Source organism: Halichoerus grypus, chromosome 13 (genome assembly GCF_964656455.1).
Source record: "Halichoerus grypus chromosome 13, mHalGry1.hap1.1, whole genome shotgun sequence".
Taxonomy (NCBI): Eukaryota; Metazoa; Chordata; class Mammalia; order Carnivora; family Phocidae; genus Halichoerus; species Halichoerus grypus.
In genome coordinates, this window is record NC_135724.1 from 62,966,655 (window position 1) to 62,992,762 (window position 26,108).

At 38.7% G+C, this 26,108-nt stretch overlaps 1 protein-coding gene across 2 annotated transcripts in view; it reads left to right on the plus strand.

The window, feature by feature from the left end:
- CLTCL1 (clathrin heavy chain like 1) overlaps positions 1–26,108 on the plus strand; it is a 100,376-nt gene that overhangs the window by 7,833 nt on the left and 66,435 nt on the right. For both annotated transcript variants that reach the window (XM_036104260.2, XM_036104262.2), the window contains exons 2-3: positions 3,937–4,144; positions 13,248–13,516. In XM_036104260.2, coding sequence (XP_035960153.2) covers positions 3,937–4,144; positions 13,248–13,516 — 477 coding nt within the window. The remainder of the gene's footprint in view (positions 1–3,936; positions 4,145–13,247; positions 13,517–26,108) is intronic.

The window sequence follows — 26,108 nt, forward strand, 5'->3', positions numbered from 1 at the left end:
TTTTGGCTCTTTGATATGGGCAATTGGTGTTTTCACCAACAGCCCTGTGTAAACACAGCTGCAACCCTCCCAGTCAGACTGCTGTCCCTAAGCCCCTTAAATATAGAAACCACAGGACTGTTGGATGAGTAATTTCTTTTTATGTTTTCCCCAGTGTCAGATTTGAATTTGGATTCATTTAATTGCAGGTCTTGAGAACAGAAAAGGATTATTAGATAGTATCTTGTGTACTTTTGCTTAACTCGTATATGGACTGTTATAAGTGTGTATCTAGGTTACCTTTCAGAATAATTATTATAGGAATCAGGAGTCCTTAGTTATAGCTGCTAACTAATGAGAAAACATTGCTTTGAGCACACCACTTCTCTGGGATTCTGTTTCTGCATATGGAGTAAAGCTCAGTGGTACTTGATATTTTATTTATTTACTTATTTATTTATGACTTATTTATTTAGAGAGAGAAAGAGTATGCATGCACAGGGGGGAGAGGGAAAATCCGAAGCAGATCCCCCCTCTCGTTGAGTGGAGCCCGCCGAGAAACTTGATCCCGCTACTTGAGATCATGACCTGAATCGAAATCAGGAGTCAGAGGCTCAACTGACTGAGCATCCAGGCACCCCAATATTTGATATTTTGGATGTAAAAGTTATTTTTGTGGGATTGTCCTGTGTTTGGCATCCCTGGCCTTAGCCCAGTAAATGCTAGTAGTGTTTTCTAGTCACTGTGCAATTCAAATTGCCCCTGTTTCCAAAGACTACAGGATACCACCCCTGGTTGAGAACCACCATCTTCCTTTTTTCTAGTTCTAATAGTCTCTGACTTATTTTTGGATGCACTGTTTTCAGTGTCTTGGTTTGCGAGGTACTTTTACCTTTTCCAAATGCCATGAATGTGTGTATATGCTCTTGTGTGAGGAACTGGACTCAGTCACTAATATTTAAGAATGTACTGTGCTCAAGAGATTGGGTACAAATATTTCTTGATATTTGGAGTTGAAATCAGAATGTTGCCATATTAACCCAACATGATCCCCAAACTAATAATAAAGTGAAAATTTAGAAAATATAGGCCCACTTAAGTGTATGCCTCTGAAATGTAAGATTTGACAGTGTTGGGTGTTGGGTGCTTGAGTGTTAGGGTGCTCTGTAAATGTTACTAGATGCTTATATAGTATAATGCTTATAATAATTCATAATAAAAAAAGGAGACTGTGTAGGTCTCCTGGGAACTTTCACCCCGTTCCCCACCCCCCCGGCTTCTGCTCCCAAGGATACTTTTCATTGTCCTCTTATCAGCAACTTCATACAGTTCAACCTAATAGTAATCATTAGTCTCCATAGTCTGTGGGTTCTGGATAGTGTGACTATATCTTATGTAACTTATGTTTTCAGAGTCTAGTTAGTGGCTAGTAGGTAGTATGTATTCAGTACTTATTTATAGAATGAATGTATGAAAATTACTTGCTATGAAAAAGTCTCAACTTTCATTCACTACGCTACATTTACGGCCTTAAGCTGGTACTTCAGATGTGTGAAAATAAAATGTGAATTTCAAACAACTCAGTGTTGTGGTTCAGAGCACAAGCTGTCTCCATCACTGATTAGCATTGTGACTTTGGGAAGATTTCTTAACCTAAAAGCCTTGTGTTGCACTAGTGTAAATTGTGCATGGCATAACTTGCCTCCTGAGTTAGCAGAAAGGTCAGATGAGGTGACCTGTTGTCCTGCAGCCCGTTCCACTCAGCAGCTGGAATATTCAATAGTGCTAGACTCTGTACCACAAAAAACAAATAAGATATAGTCCATGCTTCTTAATCAAGATAGAAAGCTTCTGCACAGCAAAGGAAACAGTCAACAAAACAAAGAGGCAACCCACGGAATGGGAGAAGATTTTTGCAAATGATACTACAGACAAAGGGCTGATATCCAAGAATTAAGATCTATAAGAACTTCTCAAACTCAACATCCAAAAAAACAAATAAGTCAAAAAATGGGCAGAAGACATGAACAGACACTTCTCCAAAGAAGACATACAAATGGCTAACAGACACATGAAAAAAGGTTCATCATCATTAGCCATCAGGGAGATTCAAATCAAAACACATTGAGATACCACCTTACACCAGTTAGAATGGCAAAAATTGACAAGGCAAGAAACAACAAATGTTGGAGAGGTTGTGGAGAAAGGGAAACCCTCTACACTGTTGGTGGGAATGCAAGTTGGTACAGCCACTTTGGAAAACAGTGTGGAGGTGCCTCAGAAAATTAAAAATAGAGCTACCCTATGACCCAGCAATTGCACTCCTGGGTATTTACCCCAAAGATACAGATACAGTGAAAAGAAGGGCCATGTGTACCCCAATATTCATAGAAGCAATGTCCACAATAGCCAAACTGTGGAAGGAGCTGAGATGACCTTCAACAGACGAATGGATAAAGAAGACGTGGTCCATATATACAATGGAATATTACTCAGCCCTCAGAAAGGATGAATACCCAACTTTTGCATCCACATGGATGGGACTGGAGATTATGCTATGTGAAGTAAGTCAAGCAGAGAAAGTCAATTATCATATGGTTTCACTTATTTGTGGAACATAAGGAATAGCATGGAGGACATTAGGAGAAGGAAGGGAAAAATGAAGGGGGGGAAGTGGAGGGGGAGATGAACCATGAGAGACTATGGACTCCAAGAAATAAACTGAGGGTTTTAGAGGGGAGGGTGGGTGGGAAGGATGGGTTAGCTTGGTGATGGGTATTAAGGAGAGCACATATTGCATGGAGCACTGGGTGTTATAAGCAAACAATGAATCATGGAACACTACATCAAAAACTAATGATGTACTGTATGGTGATTAATATAACATTAAAAAAAAAGATACAGTCCCTGCTTTTGAGGAGTTCATGGGGAAAAAATGATGGAATAAAGAATTATACTAGCGGTATGAACAGCCTCATTTGTGCTTCTTCCAAAGGCTGGTAGTTATTTTTAACAAGTGGTCCCTAATCTTTGTTGCTAGCATAAACTTTTATATAAGTTCGCCCAGAGTAACAGGTACTAAAGGGTCAAGTCAGTAGCAGTAGGGTTTGAGTTGAGCAGAACAATGTTTAGAAACAAAGATACTTGTAGGTAGGTTGGGGCAGGAGAATTTTTTGAAATAAGCCTGGTTCTTCATAGGGGTGATAGAAATTTCATGAGTGTGTGTTTTCCCAGGGTTTTTCACTGAAGCTTATCTCATTAATAGATTTTTATTTAAACCAGGCACTATGTATAAAGTGGCCTTTGGAGAAAGGTGCCTGATTTAAGTTTTATACAAGTTCAAGCAATCTACCTCCAAAGATGTACCAGACCTGTTGACTTTTTATTAACCTTAGACTTGCCAAGAAATATTTAAACTGACTAAGAAATTAAATCAGACTTTATGATTTGTGGGGTTGCTTTAAGGACAAACTCTTGGCTAGTTCTTTGTTATTGCTTGCTTTTGGGGAAACCAGTTTTTGTGTTTTCTTCATTTCTCCTCTCTTCCCCCGCCTTCACCTCTCCAAGCCCCCTTCCTGCTGAGGCTCTCCTTATTTGTGAAATATTCTTTGTGGCCTCCTCCACCCCCTTCCAGCTGAAGTCTTCCTGTCTGTATCACTCATGGCATCCTTCCCTCTTCCTGGTATTAGCTTTATTCTTGTGTGTTCTCATCAGCCTGCGGGATTGTAAGCTCCTTGAGAGTTGATTCACGGCCTACTGTTGATGCATTGCCTGTACCTGTTAAAGGTATAGATACACAAGTCAGTGTTTGCCTTGAATAATCACTTAATGTTAAATTTTTTCTAAACTCTTAACTTTTCCTCCTCCTTCTCTTAGCCTTTCTAAATAATAGGCTAGATTTAATCTGTTTCAGAGAGGAAAGACTTACTTTTAATCAAATGTTTATTTTCTCTTTAGCTCCAAAACTTGGGAATCAATCCAGCCAACATTGGATTCAGCACACTGACCATGGAATCTGATAAGTTTATATGTGTCCGAGAGAAGGTTGGCGAACAGGCGCAGGTAGTGATTATTGACATGAGTGATCCAATGGCGCCAATCAGGCGGCCCATCTCTGCTGAAAGTGCTATCATGAATCCAGCCTCTAAGGTGATAGCTCTGAAAGGTAAGCCTAATGGGATTTTCAGAAAGGAATTTTACCTCACTTTACCTGCTTTGTTACCTTAAATATCAGACAACTGTCAGTAAACTCACAGGAAAGTGTCATCAGTAATATTAAACTTAATTCCAAAAGTTTTAGCCAAAGCTATGTTTTACGTGCCTTATTTAATGAGAGGTCCCTGAGTACCTGAGTTTTTTGTGACATCACGCATATAGCCAAATACAGGAGGGAGCGAATGCCCAAGGCCTCATCCTCATGACTGCTACATCTGGAAAGGCCAACACCACACTGCACGTGTTCACCAGTAGGGCCGTGTGGTGCCCTGGACCCCAGGATGGGCTGCTTTACAGTGGCGCTTCAGGCATCCTACAGTATGAGCCAAGGTACTACTTCTCTTGTGAAACACATCGATGACTGTATAGCTGTTGATTAATAGAATTTTGCTTCCCTGAACTCAGGGGATGTTGGGTGCTTGAAACCTTCTAGTTACTTTGAGAATATAGAATCTTTTCATATTGCCATGATTTGGGAAATTGAAAGGATTATATACTGGACTTGTTAATATTTTATGCAAGATGTATTATCTTGCATAAAATATTAGCTTTGCTTGTGCTTCTGTTTTGTTACAGAAATAGGGTCTGCTTTGTCCTTTCAGTAGGTAAATGGACAGCTGGAAGTTATGACCTTTCTATTTAAAAAAAAAAAGCTGATTTTTTTTAATTTCAAATGATCTTTTCTTCTGTCATCTCTATTTCTTGTCAAAATATTTTTTTGAACATGTAGTGTAAACAGTATAAACTAATTTTAGTTGAAGAAATTGCTAACCTTTTTGGTTTTTTATCTTTTTGGCTTTTTTGTATTTTCTATTTTGCAGTATTTTTGAGAGACCTTATCTATCATGTTGTTTGCTGTTTGATATATTCTCTTTGGGTCTCAGAGATGACCAGCATTTTAGTCTTCCTGGTCCTCTGATACTGTTCTCTTTACCTGTGTGCACTGTGGATCTCCTGGAGGGGGTTGTTGGAGTGTGGTAGGGGAATGGAGAGAACTCAGTATTTACATGCTGTCAGTCCCCTCCAACCAAAAGGCCACTGGCAACACGCATGAAGTTGAACAAGTTGGGTTTATTACTTGTTTCAGCAGGGGTGAAACCATACCATGGGGGGCTGGGACGTATCACACTATTATTAGAGGGTGTTAGAAAGAACCTTTTGTGGGATTTGGAATTTGGTTGGGTGATTTGGGGGATGGTCTAAGGAAATAGGAGTTTGCTGTAGATTGGGTGCTGTTAGAAAGTGGGAGTAATTTTATAATTAGGTTACCTCAATAAATCTTATCTATAAGGAAGGGCCGATTAGAGTGAGGATAAAGCTGGCATTGGTTAAAGAAGTAGCAGTCACTCATTTCAGCCATGAGAGGGGCTGTTTGGTTTTTTTTTTTTTAAAGATTTTATTTATTTATTTGAGAGAGAGAATGAGATAGAGAGCATGAGAGGGGGGAGGGTCGAAGGGAGAAGCAGACTCCCTGCTGAGCAGGGAGCCCGATGCGGGATTCGATCCCGGGACTCCAGGATCATGACCTGAGCCGAAGGCGGTCGCTTAACCAACTGAGCCACCCAGGCGCCCAGGCTGTTTGGTATTTTGTGCGTTGCACATTTACCTTGTTTTTGTCGGTACTTAGTAAAATTCTGAGGCGACCTTGCTTTGTCTAACTTTATCATGGTCTTAGAGGGACTTGTCTGAAGTTGGTGTTCTCTGAGATGGTTTATGTCCACTAGGAGAGCAACATGGCCTGGCTGTGAGGACCAGGCCGGCTTTCTGATGGCAGGGGCTGCTCCTTTTTTTTTTTTTTCATTCTCAGTGTTCATATGAATTTTTTCAGCTATAGTAATTGAGTGCTGTTTTCTTTTGCATGAGGAAGTGTGAGCTGTGGAACCAAAGTGGTAAAATTTTAAGTATCCTATTTTTACTGCAATCTTGTGGCCATTAGGATGATCTTGGACCCTTGTAGTACAAATTGTGGGCAAGTGTAGCACGGTGTTTCAAAGACCCTAGACCAAAATGAGGAAAACTACCTTTTTTTTTTTTAAAGGTATTTGTACAGTGGCTGAATTACAGAGATAATTATACTTTTATTGTTTCATATGACTTAGCTATTCCATAGATCCCAGTGTGAAAGCATGAAAGTGAAGTCAAGGGGCCTGGTCTTGAATCTCACAGATACCCCATTTTGACTGGTGAAGTCTTGTGATTGGAAAGAGGCTTGTGATGAGATGGACATCTTTTTTAAAAAGGTCTGCCTTCACAGTTTGTCCTTTTATCTGGCTGAGAGCTCCTGAGATGCTCAGCCCATACCACTGCCCATCCTTCTGGAGAAGCTTGTAGCAGATTCACTCACCCCAGTCTCTCTTCAGACTGTCTCTACTGGTGCTTTTGTGGTGAATATTTTAAAACCAGAGATACATTTTTACCCTTGACTAAAAGAGCAGGAAGCAGTGGGGGAGAGGGGGTAAGAATTCTTCATCAGTTGCTCATCATCTTAATGGAACATTAATACTCTAAGTGAGGGGATCAATAAACTGTTGGGTTTTGTACAGCCCCAACCTAAGAATGGTTTTTATATTTTTAAAGAGTTGTAAAAACAGATATGTGACAAAGATCTTAATATGTCCCTATATAGAAAAAGTTGACTGACCACTTGCATTACTGGCCCAAGTATGTTTTTTACTTTTATTATGAAACATAGCCCTTTGAATATTCATGTGTGCTTCTTTTTACAAACACTACCTTTTTTCCTTAATTTTTAGAGGTAGATTGCATATAGGCTTATAATAGTGCCAGCCTAGCAGTTAACTCTTGGCCCAGGTGGGGAGGGGCGAGGTGGTAAGATGGAGCCCCCTTGTGGTAGCACATTCTTCACCCTGACAACAGAATCTGTCAGGACAGCAGGTTGATTCCTAAAGGAGGTTGATAGGGTTTTCTTGTTTTGTTTTATTCTTTGTGATTCTAAATATTTTGCACATCATGTAAAGGAAGTTCTTTTTAACCAGTCTAAGGACAGCTTGACAAGTTTTTGAACTAGAGGAAATTTCCTCTGTGATCCCAGGCTTTTTGAAACTTAAAGGTACCCCCATCCTACAGTTGAACTTTAGTCTTTTTTTCTTTCTTAATCATTTTATTCAGGTATAATTTATATGGCACAAAATTCACTTATTCTAAGTGTAGAGTTCAGTGATTTTTAGTAAATTTATTGAGTTTGGAACCACCACCATGCTCTGGTTTTAGAACATTTCTACTGCCCCCAAAAGTTCCTTTATTCCTATTTGCAGTCATTCTCCACTCCCACCCTCGACCCTAGGCAGCTACTGATCTGTTTTCTGGCTCCATAGATTTGCCATTTCTGGACATTTCAAATAAAGAAATCATACAACATACGGTCTTTTATATCTGGCTTCCTTCAGTTAGCATAGTATGTTTGAGGTTCATCCACATTGTAGCTTGTATTAGTAGTTTTTATGGTTGAGTAAGATTCCAGTACTCCATTTTTCCATAGATATATCACATTTTGTTTCTCTGTTTACCAATTTAATGGACATTTGGATTGGTTCCAGTTTTTGGCCATTAAGGATATTGCTGCTATGAACACTTGCCTTCAAGTCTTTGTGTGGATGTATATCTAGGAGTGGAATTGGTGGATCATATGGTAAATTTTTTTAGCTTTTTAAGGTACCACCAAACTGTTTTCCAGAATGGCTGTACCATTTTACATTCCTGCCAACAATGTATGAGGATTCTAGTTTTTGCAACATATATGCAAACTTGATATTGTCTTTTTTATTATAGCAATTCCATTTGTATATCTTTTTTATTTTATTTTTTTGCCATTCATGTATCTTGTTAGAGAAGTGTCTGTTTAAATCTTTTGTCCATTTCTTAGCTGGCTTATTTGTCTTAATGAATTTTAAGGGTTCTTTATGTATCAACTGTGTGATCTGCATATTTTCTCCCAATTTGTAGCTCATCTTTTTATTTTCCTAATGTATCTTTTGAAGAAAAAAATTTAATTTTGATAACGTCCAGGGCGCCTGGGTGGCTCGGTTAATTTTGATAACGTCCAGTTTACCAATTTTTTTCTTTAATGGATCATGATTTTGGAGTCCTACCTGAGAGTGTTTAGCCTAACCCAAGATCATGATGATTTTCTATTTTTTCTTCTAATGGTTTTTTAGTTTTTACTCTTATATTTAGGTCCATAGTCTGTTTTGAGTTAATTTTTGTGTATGGTGTGTGGTAAGGATGTAAGCTGCTGCTGCTACTGCTGCTTCTTCCTCTTCTTCCTCTTCTTCCTCTTCTTCGACTTCTTCTTCCTCGCTGCCGCCTCCCCCTCCCCCTCCTCCTTTTTTGGTGGGGTAGGGGCGTTCAGTTGTCCCACCCAGAACCATTTGTTGAAAATACTATTCTTCCCCATTGATTATCTAGGCACCTTTGGTAAAAGTCAATTGACCATAAATAGAAAGATCTATTTCTGGACTCTCAATTCTGTTTCATTGATCCATATGCCCAACCTTGTGCCAGTTACTTGATTACTATGGCTTTATGGTAACTTTGAAATCAGATAGTGTTGGTATTCCAACTTCATATTTTTCAAAATAGTTTTTTTTTTTTTTAAGATTTTATTTATTTATTTATTTATTTGACAGAGAGAGACACAGCGAGAGAGGGAACACAAGCAGGGGGAGTGGGAGAGGGAGAAACAGGCTTCCCGCGGAGCAGGGAGCCCGATGCGGGGCTCGATCCCAGGACCCTGGGATCATGACCTGAGCCGAAGGCAGACGCTTAACGACTGAGCCACCCAGGCGCCCCTCAAAATAGTTTAAGATTTTATTTATTTATTTTTAGAGGGAGAGCGCGCGGTGGGGGGGGGGGGGAGGAGTAGGGGAGGGAGAGGAAGAGGGAGAGAATCTCCAGCAGACTCTGCACTGAGCACAGAGCCCTACACAGGGTTCAGCTCGATTTCACAACCTTGAGATCATGACCTGAGCTGAAACCAAGAGCCACAGGCTTAACCGACTGAGCTATCCAGGTGCCCCATAATTGTTTTTATATGTAGCTGGATTTGGTTTACTCCTATTTTAAGGACTTTTCTGTCTCTTTTTGTGATAATTGGTCTGTGGTTTCTTGTGATGTCTCTGACTTTGGAATTAGGTTAGTGTTGGCCTTACAGAATGAGGTGGGAAGTGGTCCCTTTTCTGCTTTCTGAGTTTGTGAAAGATTTGTTACTTTACCATCTTTGAGTATTTGATAGAATTCAACAGTGAACGCCTTCTGAGCTTGGGTTTTTCTTTGTTAGATGATTTTAAACTAAGAATTCCTTTACTTGCTGTAAATCTGTTCAGATTTTCTTTCTTGTGTCAGTTTTGGTAATTTATCTTTCTAGGAATTTATGTCCAAGTCCTCTATTTAAGTCACTCTAATGTGTTGACATAAAATTGTTCATACTATTCACTCATAATCCTTTTAATTTTTTCAAGATCACCTATGATGTCCTCTCTCTAGTTCTGATTTTGGTAATTTGGGTCTTATCTTTTTTTCTTGATCAGTCTAAGGCTTGTCAATTTTCTTTTTTTTTTTTTTAAGATTTCATTTATTTATTTGTCAGAGCGAGAGAGCACAAGCAGGGGAAGCAGGAGGCAGAGGGAGAAGCAGACTCCCCACTGAGCAAGGAGCCTGATGCGGTACTCAATCCCAGGATGCTGGGATCATGACCTGAGCCGAAGGCAGATGCTTAATTGACTAAGCCACCCAGGCGTCCCATTTTCTTGATTGTTGTGAAAAGCCAACTTTTGTTTTATTGATTTTTCTTTATTATTTTTCTTTTTTCTTTCCTTGATTTTTGCTCTACTCTTCTTATTTTTTGTTGCTTTGGGTTTAGTTTGCTCTTTTTGTAGTTTATTAACATGGAAACTTACTTTATTGATTTGAGATCTTCTTTTCTGATCTTGATGCTTAAAATAATATATTTTTCTTTAAGTACTGCCTTAGCTGCAACCCCAAAATTGATATGTTGTGCTTTTTATTTAATTCATTTCCATATATTTTCTGATTTTGTTTGTAATTTCTTCTTTGACCCCTGGGTTATTTAGAAGTGTGTGGTTGAATTCCAGAGTTTGGGAATATCTCACACTTTGTTGATTTTTAATAATTTTGTTGTAATCAGATCACTTATTTTATATGATTTCAAAATTTAAAATTTCTTGAGACTTTTTTTTATAGCCCAGCATATGATCTATCTTAGAATATGTTTCAGATATACTTGGAAAGAATGTATTGTATTTTCTTGTTGGCTAATGTGTTGTAAAGATGTTAGGTTGAATTGGTCAGTAGTGTTCAAGTATATTTTTCTGTATAGTTGTTTTATTATTGAGACTGGGGTATTGAAATCTCCAGGTTTTTTCATTTTTTAAGAATTGTGGCTAAATACGTATAATGAGATTTATTATCTTAACCATTTTTTAGTGTATAGTTCAGTGGTCTTAAAATACATTCATATTGTTGTACACCCATCAGGACCATCCACCTTCAGAATTATTTTCCTTTTGCAAAACTGAAACACTGTCCTCATGAAACAGTACCTGCTCATTCCTTCCTCTCCCAGTCCCCAGAAACCACCATTCTACTTTCTGTCTCTATGATTTTGGCTGGTCTACATACCTAATATATGTAGAATCATACAGTATTTGTTTTTTTATAACTGGATTATTTCACTTAGCATGATGTGTTTCTTTGTTGCTTTCAGTCTTTTTTGATTCAAAGTTTATTTTGTCTGAAATTAACCATCCCTGCTCTCTTTTGATTACAATTTACATGGAATATCTTTTTTCATCCTTTCACTTTTGACCTCTTTGTGTCTTTGGATCTAAAGTGAGTCTTGTAGACAGCATATAGTTGAATCATGTTTTTATATCTGTTCTGCCAGTCTATGTTTGGGTTTTTTTTTAAGGTTTTTTTATTTATTCGTTTGAGACACGGAGATACAGAGAGAGAGAAAGAACATGAGCAGGGGGAGAAGCAGGTTCCCCGCTGAGCAGGGAGCCCAGTGCGGGGCTCAATCCCAGGACCCTGGGATCATGACCTGAGCCAAAGGCAGACGCTTAACCATCTGAGCCACTCAGGTGGCCTGCCAGTCTGTCTTTTGATCCATTTACATTTAATGTATTACTGATGAGGAAGGACTTCTATCATTTTACTTCTATCATTTAACATATTATCATTTTGTTTTCTATCTATTTTATACTTTTTTGTCCTACATTTCCTGCATTACTATCTTTGCTTATATTTAGTTGATTTTTTTTTCATGAAAACATTTAAATTTCTTCTTGTTTCTTCTGTGTACATTCTATAGCTATTTTTTATGTTTGCTATGGGACTATATTTAACATCCTGAAGTTATAACAGTTTGATTTGAAATTTTACCAGCTTAACATCAATAACATACAAAAATTCTGTTCCTTTACATCTCCATTCCCCCTCTTTTACTGTTACTGTCACAGAATTACATCTTTATGCATAATTTATCCAAAAATATAAATGAATAATTCTTTCTAATGCACTCGTCTCTTGAGTTATACTGAAAACAAAAAGTGTAGTTACAAACCAGTTATAATACTAGCTTTTAGACTACTCATTGATTTTTTAATGTTTTAGTCTATTAAATCATGTTGAAAACAAAAAGTGGGGTTATAAACCAAAATTACAGTAGTACAAGCTTTTATAATTACCCATGTATTTACCTTTATTGAGATCTTTATTTCTTCATATGCCTTTAAGTTACTATCTAATGTCCTTTCATTTCAATCTGCAGGACTTCCTTTAATGCTAGTAGTAACAAACTCCCTTAGCTTCTGTTATCTTGGAATGTCTTATTTTCTCCCTCATATTTGAAAGATGGTTTTGCTGGATATAGGATTCTTGGTTGACAGGGATTTTTTTTCCTTTTAGTGATATTACAGTTCTTTTAAAAATTTTATTTCCAAATTGTTTGCTACTGGCCTCTAGAAATTCAATTGATATTTTTGTATATTGACCTCATACCCTGCAGTATTGTTAATAGTCACCTATTAGTTCTGATAATGGCTTTGTAGATTGGTCAATTCCTTAGGATTGTCTTTGTAAACAGTTATGTTGTCTGTGAATAAATGCAGTTTTATTTCCTTCTTCATCTTTATGCCTTTCACTTTTCTTGCATTATTACAGTAGCTAGGACATCCAGTACAGTGCCAGATAGAAGTGGTCAGAGAAATAATCCTTGTGTTTGTCCTCTTTTGGGGGGAAGCAGTATTTCATGTTAGCTTTCAGTTTTGCAGATACAAAGATCAGAACTCAGCTTTTTATCAGAGGTGGAAACAATATGAGTCTCTTGCCAGAGGATGGATGCTAAAGCCTTTTTCTAAAACCTAGCTGTCCTATTGGATGCTAGCCATGTGAGGCTGTTTCAATTTAAATTAATTAAAGTTAAATGAAAGTGAAAGTTCAGTTTCCTTAAATGTGTCTTACCAGACACATTTCAAATGCCTAATAGCCACGTGTAGCTAGTGTCTTCTGTACTGGTAGTGCAAGTACAGAACGTTTCCAACATTGTAGAAAATTCTATTTGACAGCTTTTAAGAATTTAAGACAAAATGACCCTGTTATCTGGAGATGTTTAATTTGAAGGGATGATAGTATTCTTTCCTGAAAGTTGGAGACACCAGACAAAGAAAGAATGTCTTGTTTTTGCTAACTTATCCAGGAAAGTATTTTAAAACTAGAAGATACCAATTTAAAACTGATTGTCTTGATAGTTGCTTCCAAAGAACTAATTTCTGATTGTTATTCATACATTCTGTATTCATACACTTTTACATTCTTCTGAAGAAGAAGACTCTTCTCAATATTAAGACATCAAAGTGTCATTAATTGCACTCAGGCAGCTCTTTTCCCTTCTTAATCTAAGATTAGCTGTAAGTAGTACAACTTAAAGTAATATCAAAAGGATTCAGAATTAAGAGTGTAAGAATTTGTCTTTCATATTTTTATCTTTCTCTAATCTTCATCACATCAAATACTAGCTGGGAAGACACTTCAAATCTTTAATATTGAAATGAAGAGTAAAATGAAGTCTCATACAATGGCAGAAGAGGTGGTTTTCTGGAAATGGGTCTCTGTGAACACTGTTGCCCTGGTGACTGAGACCACAGTCTACCACTGGAGCATGGAAGGTGACTCTCAACCCCTGAAGATGTTTGATAGACATGCCAGTTTGGCAGGGTGCCAGATGATCCACTACCGGACTGACGAGTACCAGAAGTGGCTGCTCCTCATTGGCATCTCGGCTCAGGTAAGCTTTTGGCTGCCTTCAGGAACTGGTCTGATGCAATGTAGAGGTGTTATACTGAAGTTGGTACAGGTGTGAGGCAGAAGAAATAGGCCCAGGCCTAAGGGAAATAGAGGTTACAAGAAATCCAAACTTTGGATCATATAAGAATTTTAATTTAACTTTGGCCCATTGACTCTACTGTATTCCATCAGATTACAGATATTCATCCTGTAAACAATTTCGGGCACAGTTTTGAGAAGTGAATTGTTGAAGAATTTTGTAGAGCCACCTGGAACCTATAGGTTTATGGGAAGTAGTTTTGGGACTCTATTTTAAGGGCTTTAATGGAATATTACTAATTCATATACTTTTTTAAAGATTTATTTTTTTATTTTAGAGAGAGCAAGCGAGCACAGGAGGGAGAGGCAGAGGGAGGAGAGGGAGAGAAAGTCTTAAGCAGACTCTTCACTGAGCACAGAGCCTGATGTGTGGGGCTCGATCTCACAACCCTGAGATCACAACCTGAGCCAAAACCAAGAGTTGGACACTTAAAACTGACATCACCACCCAGGCGCCCCTACTAATTCATATACTTTTATGATGAAAGTGGTAACTTTCTGCTCTGCTTCCTTTTTTCAGTCCTAGTGGCTAATCCAGTCACCAGATACTTGACTACAGGATGTTTGGCTTTAGATCTTTATTAGCTAATTCTGGCCATTGAATGGTCTTCCATAGCCTAGTGGGAAAAGTATAAATGTGGGATTCTAGCACTTAGAAGACTGTCAGACATTTGAAGAGAGTACTGTGGGAGCCATAAGAGAATACTGTAGGTCAGAGAGGACCCACAACAGAGGGGGCCTCTAAGCTGCATTTTGCCAGCTATAAAGTACACTTGGAAAGGAAACCGTGTGAATGGCTCTTTCTGGGAGTCTGGGGTCATCACTTTGGCTGATACCTATAGGATGCATAAGAGGCAGCTAGATGGGCAAGGCTGAGAGATGGGTGGGGGCAAGACTGAGGTACATGCTGCTGGCAGTTGGAATTCTGCAGCAGATTTTCAAGTGAGAGTGATATGATTTATTTTCCTTCTCTGCAGCATAATGGGGTCGAAATAATGCAATCAGTGATGTTGAGGAGGGACCACCACAAAGACTAGAGGCTGGGAAGCTAGTTGACAGGCAGATACAGGAAGAAAGCCATATAGCATGTTCTGGAGTAAAGACATGGATGAGAAAGGTGAAGAGTGAGCAAAGATGGAAAGAATACTTCTCTCCACTTTGGGAGTCTCCTCCACTCTGCAACTCCCAGGAGAAGTGAGCCATGTGTGATTTAGATGGAAGCACTGGTGTTGGAGATGAATAGGATAGGCAAAGCTTAAGATTTTATATCTCAACAGTCAATGTGGGGCTAAAACTCACAACCCTAAGATCAAGAGTCACATGGTCTAATGACTGAGCCAGCCAGGTGCCCGAGGCAAGGCTTGAGACTTTAGAGGTGAAATAGCTAGAACTTGGTGATGTATGGGACGCCTCTCGGGGAGGGGAGAGTTCGATGATGGCCTAGCATTTATCTCAGAATGAGGCATAGATGAGGGAGAGTTGAAGTACCTTTGCTCTAACCCTTCATCTTTGTATTACACTGGCAAGTTTGTCTCCTCAGGTAACCTGGTAGTTATTTGGTGTAATTTAAGGGACTTAGTCACAGAGCCTTTTAGTGATAGGCCCATGGCTTCCATTCAGCCCCAGTTACTTCTTATTGTCAGGGCTGAGGGTTAAGCTGGAATAACAATATATTTGTAGGAAACCTCACATCATATCTGGAATAATGGGCATTCCCATTGCTCCTACACATGATAATAACATTATAATGATTCACCCATAGCAGCTTGTTAGGGTCTGATTGCCCAGGCTTCCATAAAAGGAATAATTTTATACCTAGGACGTTTTCTGTGATGTATCACCTGTTAGCTGGAATAATTTCCTCTTGGGAGTTACTAACCGTAGATAGATGCTATTTACGGAGTTTTTCCTCATGTGGGAACTCTACCTTTGGTTTCCCGCTGAAAGGAATTGGATGTTGCTGGCCCTTATGGTAGGCAGAGATTGCAGACAGTTCAGGTGTTGCTAATGGAAATGAAGTCGGGGAGTGTTTGTGATGTGAGGGGTGAGGAGTGTACCTTACACAGAGCCTGCAGATGCTGGGATGAATTGCGAGAGAGTCACAAACAGGTAAAATCTGTATGACATATGCTGTCATGGTAAATTTGCAAGGTGGTATGGGCATGAAAAGATAAAACTGATTCACTGTACCTTTGTGAAGCCAGGAGGGGAGATGGAAGATCTCTCTTCCCTAGCCCTTCATGCTATTCAAGAGTCAGTGAGAAAGCTATGCTTTTTGAGCCTTTATGTTGCTTTCAGAAAGAGGCCCCTAGATTTACAGGACCCTCAACCAAGGAACAAAACTAGTCACAATATAGCATTTATCACTCTTCCCAAATACTTGCCCTAAATACTTTTTGTTTTTGAATTTCCTCTTTATTTCAAGAAGCTCAGTCTTTATACTGAATCTGGTCTGGAAATGTGTTTGTTCCCCCAGAAATGATGATGTCTGAGGGGTTGGAATGAAGTTTTGAGCTGATACTTATAAATAAAACTGGATCACAGTTAATTCATTCCACACTTTTTAACTGCCTCTAATACTTTCTCAAAAGCACTTTGCTTCAGTTTGACTTGAGTACTTCAAGTATTATTTTATTCTTCTTAGCCAGAGGTCAGCATATTTTTTCTATAAAGGCTTAGGTAGTAAATGTTTTTTGCTTTGTGGGCCAAAAATAATAGGTTTCTGTCACAACTACTCAACTGTGAAGTTTTAGTACAGGCAGCCATAGTAGGTGAATGGCCATGGCTTCATGCCAATACAACTTTATTTACCAAAACAGGTGGGACAAACCATACAGAAATGAAAAGGATTAGTAGAGAATACTAAGAATAGTGTATTCCAGTAAATTAGATAACTTAGGTGAAAGGACTAATTCCCAGAAAGACATAGATTACTGAAAATGACTCAAGAAGAAATAGAAAATCTGAGTAGGCCTATACAAGTTAAGACACTCAATTAGTAGTGAAAAAACTACCCACAAAGAAAAACCCTGACCCAGATGGCTTCACTGGTTAATTCTACCAAATATTCAAAGAAAAATTAGTACTAGTCCTTCACAAACTTTTCCAAAACATAGAAGAGGAGGGAATACGTCTCAGTTCATTCTATGAGGCCATTAGTAGGCAGATACCAAAAGCAATCAAAGACATCACAAGAAAACTGCAGGCCACTATCTCCTCTGATTATAGATGCAGAAATCTTCAACAACATACTAGTGAACTGAATCCAGCAACATATAAAACGAATTGTATGTCATGACCAAGTGGGACTTATCTGGGAATACCAGGTAGGTTTAATATCCAAAAATCAATTAAAATAATGAACAGTATTAATAGAATAAAAGACAGAAACCACTTGGTCACCTCAGCAGAGACAGAAAAAGCATATGATAAAACCCAACACCTTTCATGATAAAAATGCTCAACAAACTAGGAATAGAAAGGAACTTCCTTAACCTGATAAAGGGCATCTAAGGAAAAACACACAACTAGCATCATTCTTAATAGTGAAAGACTGAAAGTTTTCCCAAGATCAGAACAAGACAGAGATAGCCACCTTTGCCACTTCTGTTCAACATCAGACTAGAGATCTAGTTAGAGCAATCAGAAAAAGAACAAGAGGCATCCTGATTTGAAAGGAAGAATTAAAACTATCTCTGTTTGGGCGCCTGGGTGGCTCAGTTGGTTAAGCGACTGCCTTCGGCTCAGGTCATGATCCCAGGGTCCTGGGATCGAGTCCCACATCAGGCTCCCTGCTCCGCGGGGAGCCTGCTTCTCCCTCTCCCACTCCCCTGCTTGTGTTCCCTCTCTCGCTGTGTCTCTCTCTGTCAAATAAATAAATAAAATCTTAAAAAAAAAAAAAAAAAAACTATCTCTGTTTGCAGATGACATGGTTTTATATATTGAAAATCTTAAGGTATCTAATAAAAAAAATCTAGAACTAACAAATAAGTACAAGGCTACAGAGTGTAAGATCAGTATACAGAAATCAATTGTGTTCCTACACACTTGCAATGAACAATTCAAAAATGAAATTTCATTCACAGCATCAAAAAGAATAAAATATTTAGTAATAAATTTAACAAAAGAAGTATATAACTTATATCCTTAAAACTACAAAACACTGTTGAAAGTAATTAAGGAAGATCTAAATAAATGGGAAAACATCTTGTGTTCATGGATCTTATATAATAGTTAATATTTTTAAGATGTTAATACTCCCCAGATTGATCTGCAAATTCACTGTAATCCCTATCAGAATACCAGCTCAGTTCTTTTTAGAAATTGATAGCTGAGCCTAAAATTCATATGGAATTGCAAGGAACTCAAAATAGCCAAAACAGTCTTGATGAAAACAACAAAATAAGAGTACTCATACTTCCCAATTTCAAAGCTTGCAACAAACCTACAGTAATCAAGACAGTATGGTACCAAGATAGGAATAGACATATAGATCAATAAGGTAGAATTGAGAGTCCAGAAATAATACCCTTACATTTATGGTCAGTTGATTTTTTTGATAAGGATGCCAGGACAGTTCAACAGAGGAAGGAATAGTCTGTTCAACAAATGGTTTGGGGATACTGGATATCCATATATACAAAAGCATGAAACTGAGCGCCTTCCTCTCATCATACTAAAAATTAATTCAAAATGGATCAGACCCAAATGTAAGAGCTGAAGCTGTAAAACTCTTAGAAGATAACATAGGAGCAAATCTTAGTGACCTTGAGTTAAGCAGAACCTTTGCAGATACAACATCAAAAGCATAAGCAACAAAAGAAAAATATATAAAAATATATAAAATAAAATATAAAAATATATAAATGGATGCAAAATTAAAATCTTTTGTGCTATAAATGATACCATCAAGAAAGTGAAAAAAGAACCTGCCATTTGGAGAAAATATATCAAGATCATATATCTGATAAGGGACTTGTATCCAGAATATATATATGAAGAATCTTACAACTCAATAATAAAAAAGGCCAAATAATCCAGTTTACAAGTAGATAAATGATTTGAACAGATATTTCTCCAAAAAGCTATCTACATGGCCAATAACACATGAAAAGATGTTCAACATCATTAGTCATTGTGGAAATATAAATTTTTTAAAGATTTTTATTCATTTATTTGACACAGAGAGAGCACAGTCGGGGAGCGGCAAGCAGAGGGAGAGAAGCAGACTCCCCACTGAGTAAGGAGCCCAATGCGGGGCTCGATCCCAGGACCCTGGGATCATGACCTGAGCCGAAGGCAGATGCTTAACCAACTGAGCCACCCAGGCGCCCCATGGAAATATAAATTGAAAACACAATGTGAGGTGGCTGGCTGGCTCAGTCAGTAGAGCATGCCGCTCTTGATCTCAAGGTCATGAGTTCAAACCCCACGTTGGGCATAGAGCTTACTTAAAAAACAAACAAAACAGAAACCCCCCCACAAAATGTGGTGTCACTTCACACCTACTAGGATGGCTATAATAAAAAATCACCAGTAACAAATGTTGCCAAGGATGTAGAGAAATTGGAACCCTCATACATTGCTGGTGGGAATGTAAAACACACAGCTATGATGGAAAATAGTTTAGCAATTCCTCAAAAAGTTAAATGTGGAGTTACCATGTGACCTAGGAATTCCACTCCCAGTTATATACCCAAGAAAAATGTAAATATACATCCACATAAAATACTATACACAGGACATCAGCAGGACTGGTGAAGTAAGGACCTTTGAAAATCTCCTCCACAAAAGCAGTGCTGGCAGAAATTCTCAAAATCAGCTTTTTCAGAGTTCTGGAAATTAACCACAGGCTTACAAAAATCCGAAGAACTTTTATTTAAGAAAATTTGCTACATCTCAGAATAGCAAGCTTGGTGACATTTTAACTTGTGCTATTCCCATCCCCCTCTGTACGGTGTTCCGATGGCCTTGAGAACCAACATCTCCACCAGTTGGTGAAATACAGCAACCTTACAGCCTCTAAAGGAGGCAAGAATGGTTTAGACCTCCCCCAAAAGCACCTTTCCCAGATAAATGTCATTATATGACCTGTCTAGTAGTTTTTTGGAAATCTCCATTCACAGACCTTGACTTTTATTTGACTTGACTCACTCTTGCTCAGTGCAAATGGCCTTATCTCCTTGGACACTTGTGATACACCATCAGCAGCAATTGTTTAATATCACAGCTGCCTGTGGGGATGTTAATAGTTGAGGCAAATAAGAAGCCAGCTAAAAAAAATTAAAAGGAAAAGCTGTGGAATGAGATGTTCATAGGGGGCTTTCAAAAGTTTCAGCATATTCTTGGGAATCTAGAAGACCAGGTACATGCACAGAGCTGTGCACCTGCCCAAGAAGGAATTGACAAGGCCGTAAGCTCTGTCTGATCTTGAGGCTCTGTACAAGCAGGATGTGAAGGCTGAAGGCCAATGCAGTATTGTAAGCTGCCTGCCAGAGTATTGAAGGCATGTCTCAACACACATACACTCTCTCAGCAAAGGCTGAGCCTCAAGGCATTTAAGGAATCTCTTTCAAATTATTAACTGACCACTAAGCTCAGTAGAGACCTCAGTGACCACATATGACAAAGAATACAGACTCTGCAGAATTAGTTCAGGAAATTTGTTAAACTACAATAAGCCCAGGAAGGGGAGGAGTATCTGATTTCCAGAGTTGTCACTTTATGTTATTTAAAATTTCTAGCTTTCAACAACAGCAGCAAAAATGAAATATGCAAAAAAAACAAAGTATAGTCCATACTCAGAGGGGGAAAAAGTACTCAATAAAGACTGTTTTGAGGAAGCCCAGACATTGGAGTTGCTTTCAAAAAGATTGTAGTCAGCTATTTTAAATATTTTCAAAGAACTAATGGAAAGCATGCCCAAAAAACTAAAGGAAAGTATGAGAATATTGTCTTTCCACATAAACCATAACAATAAAGAACCAGGAGGTATTAAAAAAAAAAAAAAAACTTATGGGATGCCTGGCTGGCTCAGTTGGTAGAGCATACAACTCTTGGCCTCAGGGTTGTGAGTTCAAGCCCCATGTTGGGCACAGGGCCTACTTAAAAAACAAACAAACAAACTCATAGATTTGTGGAATGTAATCAAGTGGGCTAATACACATACTGGAAGTCCCACAAGAAGGAGAGAAAGGGGAAGAAAGAATATTTGAAGAAATAATGGCCCCAAATGTAGCAAATTTGATGAAAACCATTAATCTACATAACCAGGAACCTCAAAGAGATCCAGTCTGCCCCAGATTGGCAGAATATTAAAAAAAAACAAACAAACCATAATCCAACTATATATGCTGTCTACTGGAGACACACTTTAAATTCAAAGATAGAGTAGGTTGAAAAAAGGATGGAAAAGATACACCATGCAAATTGTACCCAAAAGAGCCAGATTGGCTCTCTTAATATCAAATAAAATAGACTTTAAGATAAAAATTGTTACTGGGGCACCTGGGTGGCTCGGTAAGTTAAGCGTCTGCCTTTGGCTCAGGTCATAATATCAGGGTCCTGGGATCGAGCCCCACATCAAGCTCTTTACTCAGTAGCAAGTCTGCTTCTTCCTTTCCCTCTCCTTCTGTGATCTCTCTGGCTCTCACTCTCTCTCAAATAAATAAAATCTTTAAAAAAAAGATAAAAATTGTTACTGAAAACTTATATACAATGTTCATAGCAATATTATATATTTTATTTTTTTTAAGTTTTACTTTTTTTTTAGAGAGGGAGCAGGGAGGAGCAGAGGAAGAGAGAGAAAGTTAAGTAGGCTCCATGCCCAGTGCAGAGCCCAGTGCTGGGCTAGATCTGGCAACCCTGAGATCATGACCTGAGCCGAAATCAAGAGTTGGATGCTTAACTGACTGAGCCACCTAGGCACCCATTAAGGTTTTTGGGTTTTTTTTAAGATTTATTTATTTATATTAGAGCCACTAGCGAGGGAGGTGCAGAAGGAGAGGGAGACAGTCTTTAGTTCTGCGCTGAGCACGGACCCCAACAGAGAGCTCGATCCCACAACCCTTAGATCATGATGTGAGCCAAAATTGAGAGTGGGACATGTACCTGAAACAGCCACCCAGGTGCACCTCCCCTTAAGTTTTAATTTAAATTCCAGTTAGTTAACATACAGTGTAATATTAGTTTCAGGTGTACAGTATAGTGATTCAGCACTTTCAGTACAACACCTGGTGCTCATCACAAGTGCACTCCTTAATTTAATTTGCATCACCTATTTAACCCATTTCCCCCACCCACCCACTCATCTCCCCTCTGGTAACCATTAGTTATAACATTATTTACTTTACCCAAAAGGTGGAAACAATCCAAATGTCCATCAGCTGATAAATGCATAAATAAAATGTACATCCATACAGTTGAATATTTATTTGACAATAAAAATAAATGAAATACAGTTGACCCTTGAACAACATGGGTTTCAACTGCATGGGTTTACTTATACACGAATTTTTTTCCAGTAAATACAGCATAGTACTGTAAATATATTTTGTCAACATTTTCTTTTCTCTAGCTTTATTGTTAAGAACGCAGTGTATAATGTAACATACAAAATATGTGTTATTTGACTATACGTTATTGGTAAGGTTTCTGGTCAACAGTAAGCTATTAGTAGTTAAGTTTTTGGAGAATCAAAAGTTATACTGGATTTGGTTATGTCAGGGGTCCATGACCCTAACCCTCGCATTGCTCAAGAGTGATCTGTACTGATATATGCTATATACCATGACCATGCTTAATCTTGGAAATATTAAGCTAAGTGAAACATGTCAGCACAAAAAAAAAAAAAAATCACGTATGATTCCATTTTGATGAGACATTCAGAATCTACAGAGATAGAAAATGGATAAGTAGTTGCTTTGACTGGGGGTGGAGCGTGGGAGGTGGGAATGGGGATTGGCTGCTAATGAGGTTTCTGTTAAGGGATGAAAGTGTTTTGAAGGTACATTGTGGTGATGGTTGTACAATCCCGTGAATAAACTAAAAAACATTGGATGGTATATTTCAAATGAATGAATTATATGGTAAGTGAATTATATCTCAATAAAGTTGTTAAAAATACCTTTAGGAATCATGGTCATTTATAGGGAAATCATCGTGTTTGAAAAATATTTTAAAAGAAAAGATTATAAATCACAGTGTTACTTATTTGTGCTTTACTGACAAAAATAAAAACTAACAAAAAAATCCAAGCTAAAAACTGTATTTACTCTCACTACACTTCTGACACCAAAGGTGTTGGCTTTTCTACACCAAACAATTCTCGGATTCTCTGTGGACACCAACTGGATGTCCAAGAATTAGTGCAGGCCCCACAAGTTAAGGGTTCAATCCCACAAGACTGCCTCCATGCCTTCAGATGCCAGTCTCAAGTCCCAGGCCACCAGCACCTCTGACCAACAAGCTATAAATCAGGGGTTCCCACAACCCCCTTATCCGGTTTGTTAATTTGCTAGAATGGCTCCTATAACCCAGGAAGGCACTTTACTTACTATTACTGGTTGATTAAAAAGAATACAGCTTAGGAACAGCCAAATGGAAGAGATGCATAAGGCAAGGCAGGGAGGAAGGGGGTATGCATGGAGGGGTATAAGCCCTCCACCCTCCCAGCACCTTGATGCTAGGAGCTCTCGGAACTCTGTAATTCAGGGGTTTCTGTGTAGATTTTCATTGGTCATTGGTGATTAACTCTGTCTCCAGCCCCCATTCCCTTTCCTAGAGGTCAGGATGTGGTGGGACTGAAAGTTCCAAACTGGAAGCTATCTAAGGCCCCCCCTAAGCTTTTGTGTCATGATGATGTACCTCTCACTCATATCACTTAGGAAATTTCAAGGGTTTTAGGAGTTCTGTGCCAGGAACAAGGGACAAAGACTTATTGTATCATACTATCAAACAAGTATTCAGCAATAACAACAAAAACCCATGGGCATAAGGATAGACATGTAGACCAATGGAATAGAACTGAGAGTCCAGGAATAAACCGTACATCTGTGGCCAATTGATTTTTTTAAAGATTTTATTTATTCAGAGAGAGAGACAGCATGAGCGGGAGGGGCAGAGAGAGAGAAATAGAATCTCAAGCAGACACTATGCCGATGCGGAGCTCAATCCCAGGACCCTGAGATCATGACCTGAGCTAAAACCGAGTCAGACACTTAACCAGCTGTGCCACCCAGGCGCCCCTGGCCAATTGAGTTGTGATAATTGTGGCAAGACCAATCAATGGGGAAAGACTATTCTCTTCAACAAATGGTGCTGGCATACCAGCATATTCAAATGCAGAAGAATGGAGTTGGATTCCTACCTTGTACCATATATAAAAATTAACTCAGGGCTCCTGGGTGGCTCAGTTGGTTGAGCATCCAACTCTTGATTTCGGCTCAGGTCATGATCTCTGGGTCGTGAGATTGAGCTGGGCCTGGAGCCTGCTTAAGATTCTCTCTCTCTCTTTCTCTCTCCCTCTGCCCCTCCTCCAGCTCTCACTCTCTCTCTCAAAATAAATAAATCTTTAAAAATTAACTCAAAATGGATTGAAGACCTAAATATAAGAGGCAAAATTGTAAAACCTTTAGAAGAAGACGTGAGGAATGTTCATGACTTTGTATTTGGCTATGGATTTTTAGATATAATACCCAAAGCATGAGCAACAAAAGAAAAAATAGGTAAATCGGACTTTTTAAAAATTAAAAACATTTGTGAATCAAAAGACATGGTCAAGAAAGTGAAAAGACAAGACTTACAGAATGGAAGTGTTTGTAAATCATGTATCTGAGAAGAGTCTAGTATCTAGAGTATATAGAGAACACTTATAACTCAACAACAAAAAGATGTCCCAATTAGAAAATGGGCAAAAAGACTTGAACATTTATCCAGAGATATACAAATAGCCAACAAGCACATGAAAAGGTGTTCAACATCATTAGTCACTGGGGAATTGCAAATCAAAACCACAATGAGGTACCACCCATTGGGATGGTTGTAATTTTTTTTAATGGGAAATAATGAGTATTGGCAAGGGTGCAGAGTTACTGGAATCCTTGTATGTCAGTGGGAATGTAAAATGGTTCAGCTCCTGTGGAAAATAGATTGATGATTCCTCAAAAAATTTAACGTAAAGTTACCATTTGACCTAGCAATTCCACCTCCAGGCATCTATCCAAGAAAAATTATGAAAACACACCCATACAAAAACTTGTGCACAAATGTTCATAGTAGCATAATTTATAACAGCTAAAAGATGAAAACAACCCAAATGTTCACCACTGGATGAATGGATAAACAAAATGTGATTTATACATAAAATGAAATATCACTCAGCCCTAAAAAAGAATGAAGTACTGAAACAGGCTACAACATGGATAAACCTGGAAAACCTCACTGAGTGAAACAAGTCAGACACAAAAGGCCACATATTTTGATTCCATTTATATGAAATATTTGGTAAATCTGTAGAGACAAAGACTGGTGGTTGCCAGGGCTGGGGGGCAGGGAGATGGGGACTAACTTTTAATGGCACATAAAAAAATGGATTTTTTTAGATGATGAAAATGTTTTGAAACTACACAGAGGTGATATATGCACAACATTGTGAATGTTCTAAATGCCACTGAATTGAATCCTTTAAAATGGGTAGTTTTAGGTTATGTGAATGTCATCTCAACAAAAAGGAGACAGGAGGAGAACATGGAGGGTGGATTTTGGCCCACAGGCCAGAGTTTGCAACCTCCTGTCTAAGCGTTTGCAAATGTTTCCCCTTAGAAACAGCTTTTCCTTTTCACCTTGTGACCTCCTACTCCAGCTTACCTGTCACCAGGAAACCTTTCTGGCTCACCAGACTGAGAGAGCTGAGTCACAGCATCTTACTCTATCCTGGGCCATAACACTTAGCACCCTCTACTGCTTCCTTGCCAGAAACCCTTATCATGTGTCCTTAAGGGTCTGGGTCACATTCATTTTCCTTATCCTTAGCCCCTTGCATGGTGCCTGGCACAAAAGGAAGCATTTTTGCATTGAGTCTTTGTCAGCTACAGTCCTCAATATGCCCTTTCCCAAAGCACACAACACTCAGCACCCCTGCGAGGTGGATTTTACCAGGCAGGAGTCTTAAAGCTCAGAAGCAGATCCCTGGCCCAAGGCTAGACATGTAGCCTCTGGGTGCGTTCATGAGGACAGGCAGTGCAGGAGTCCAGGTCTCAGTCTTGATCTCAGATGTTCGCTATGCCCACCTCTTCTTGGCTTTAGTCTTCTCTAGCATTGGGACTCAAAGGTACTGTCTCTATATTGTCTCCAATCTTCCCATCCTCACCTGGGAGGGAGTGTCTTGTCCTGTCCTTACTCTTACTTAAAAATTTTCTTGTTCATTCTTCTGTTAGAGTGCACACATTTGTCTACCAGTTGCTTCCCTATTTCTCCCTCCTTCCAGCCCTTGGCAA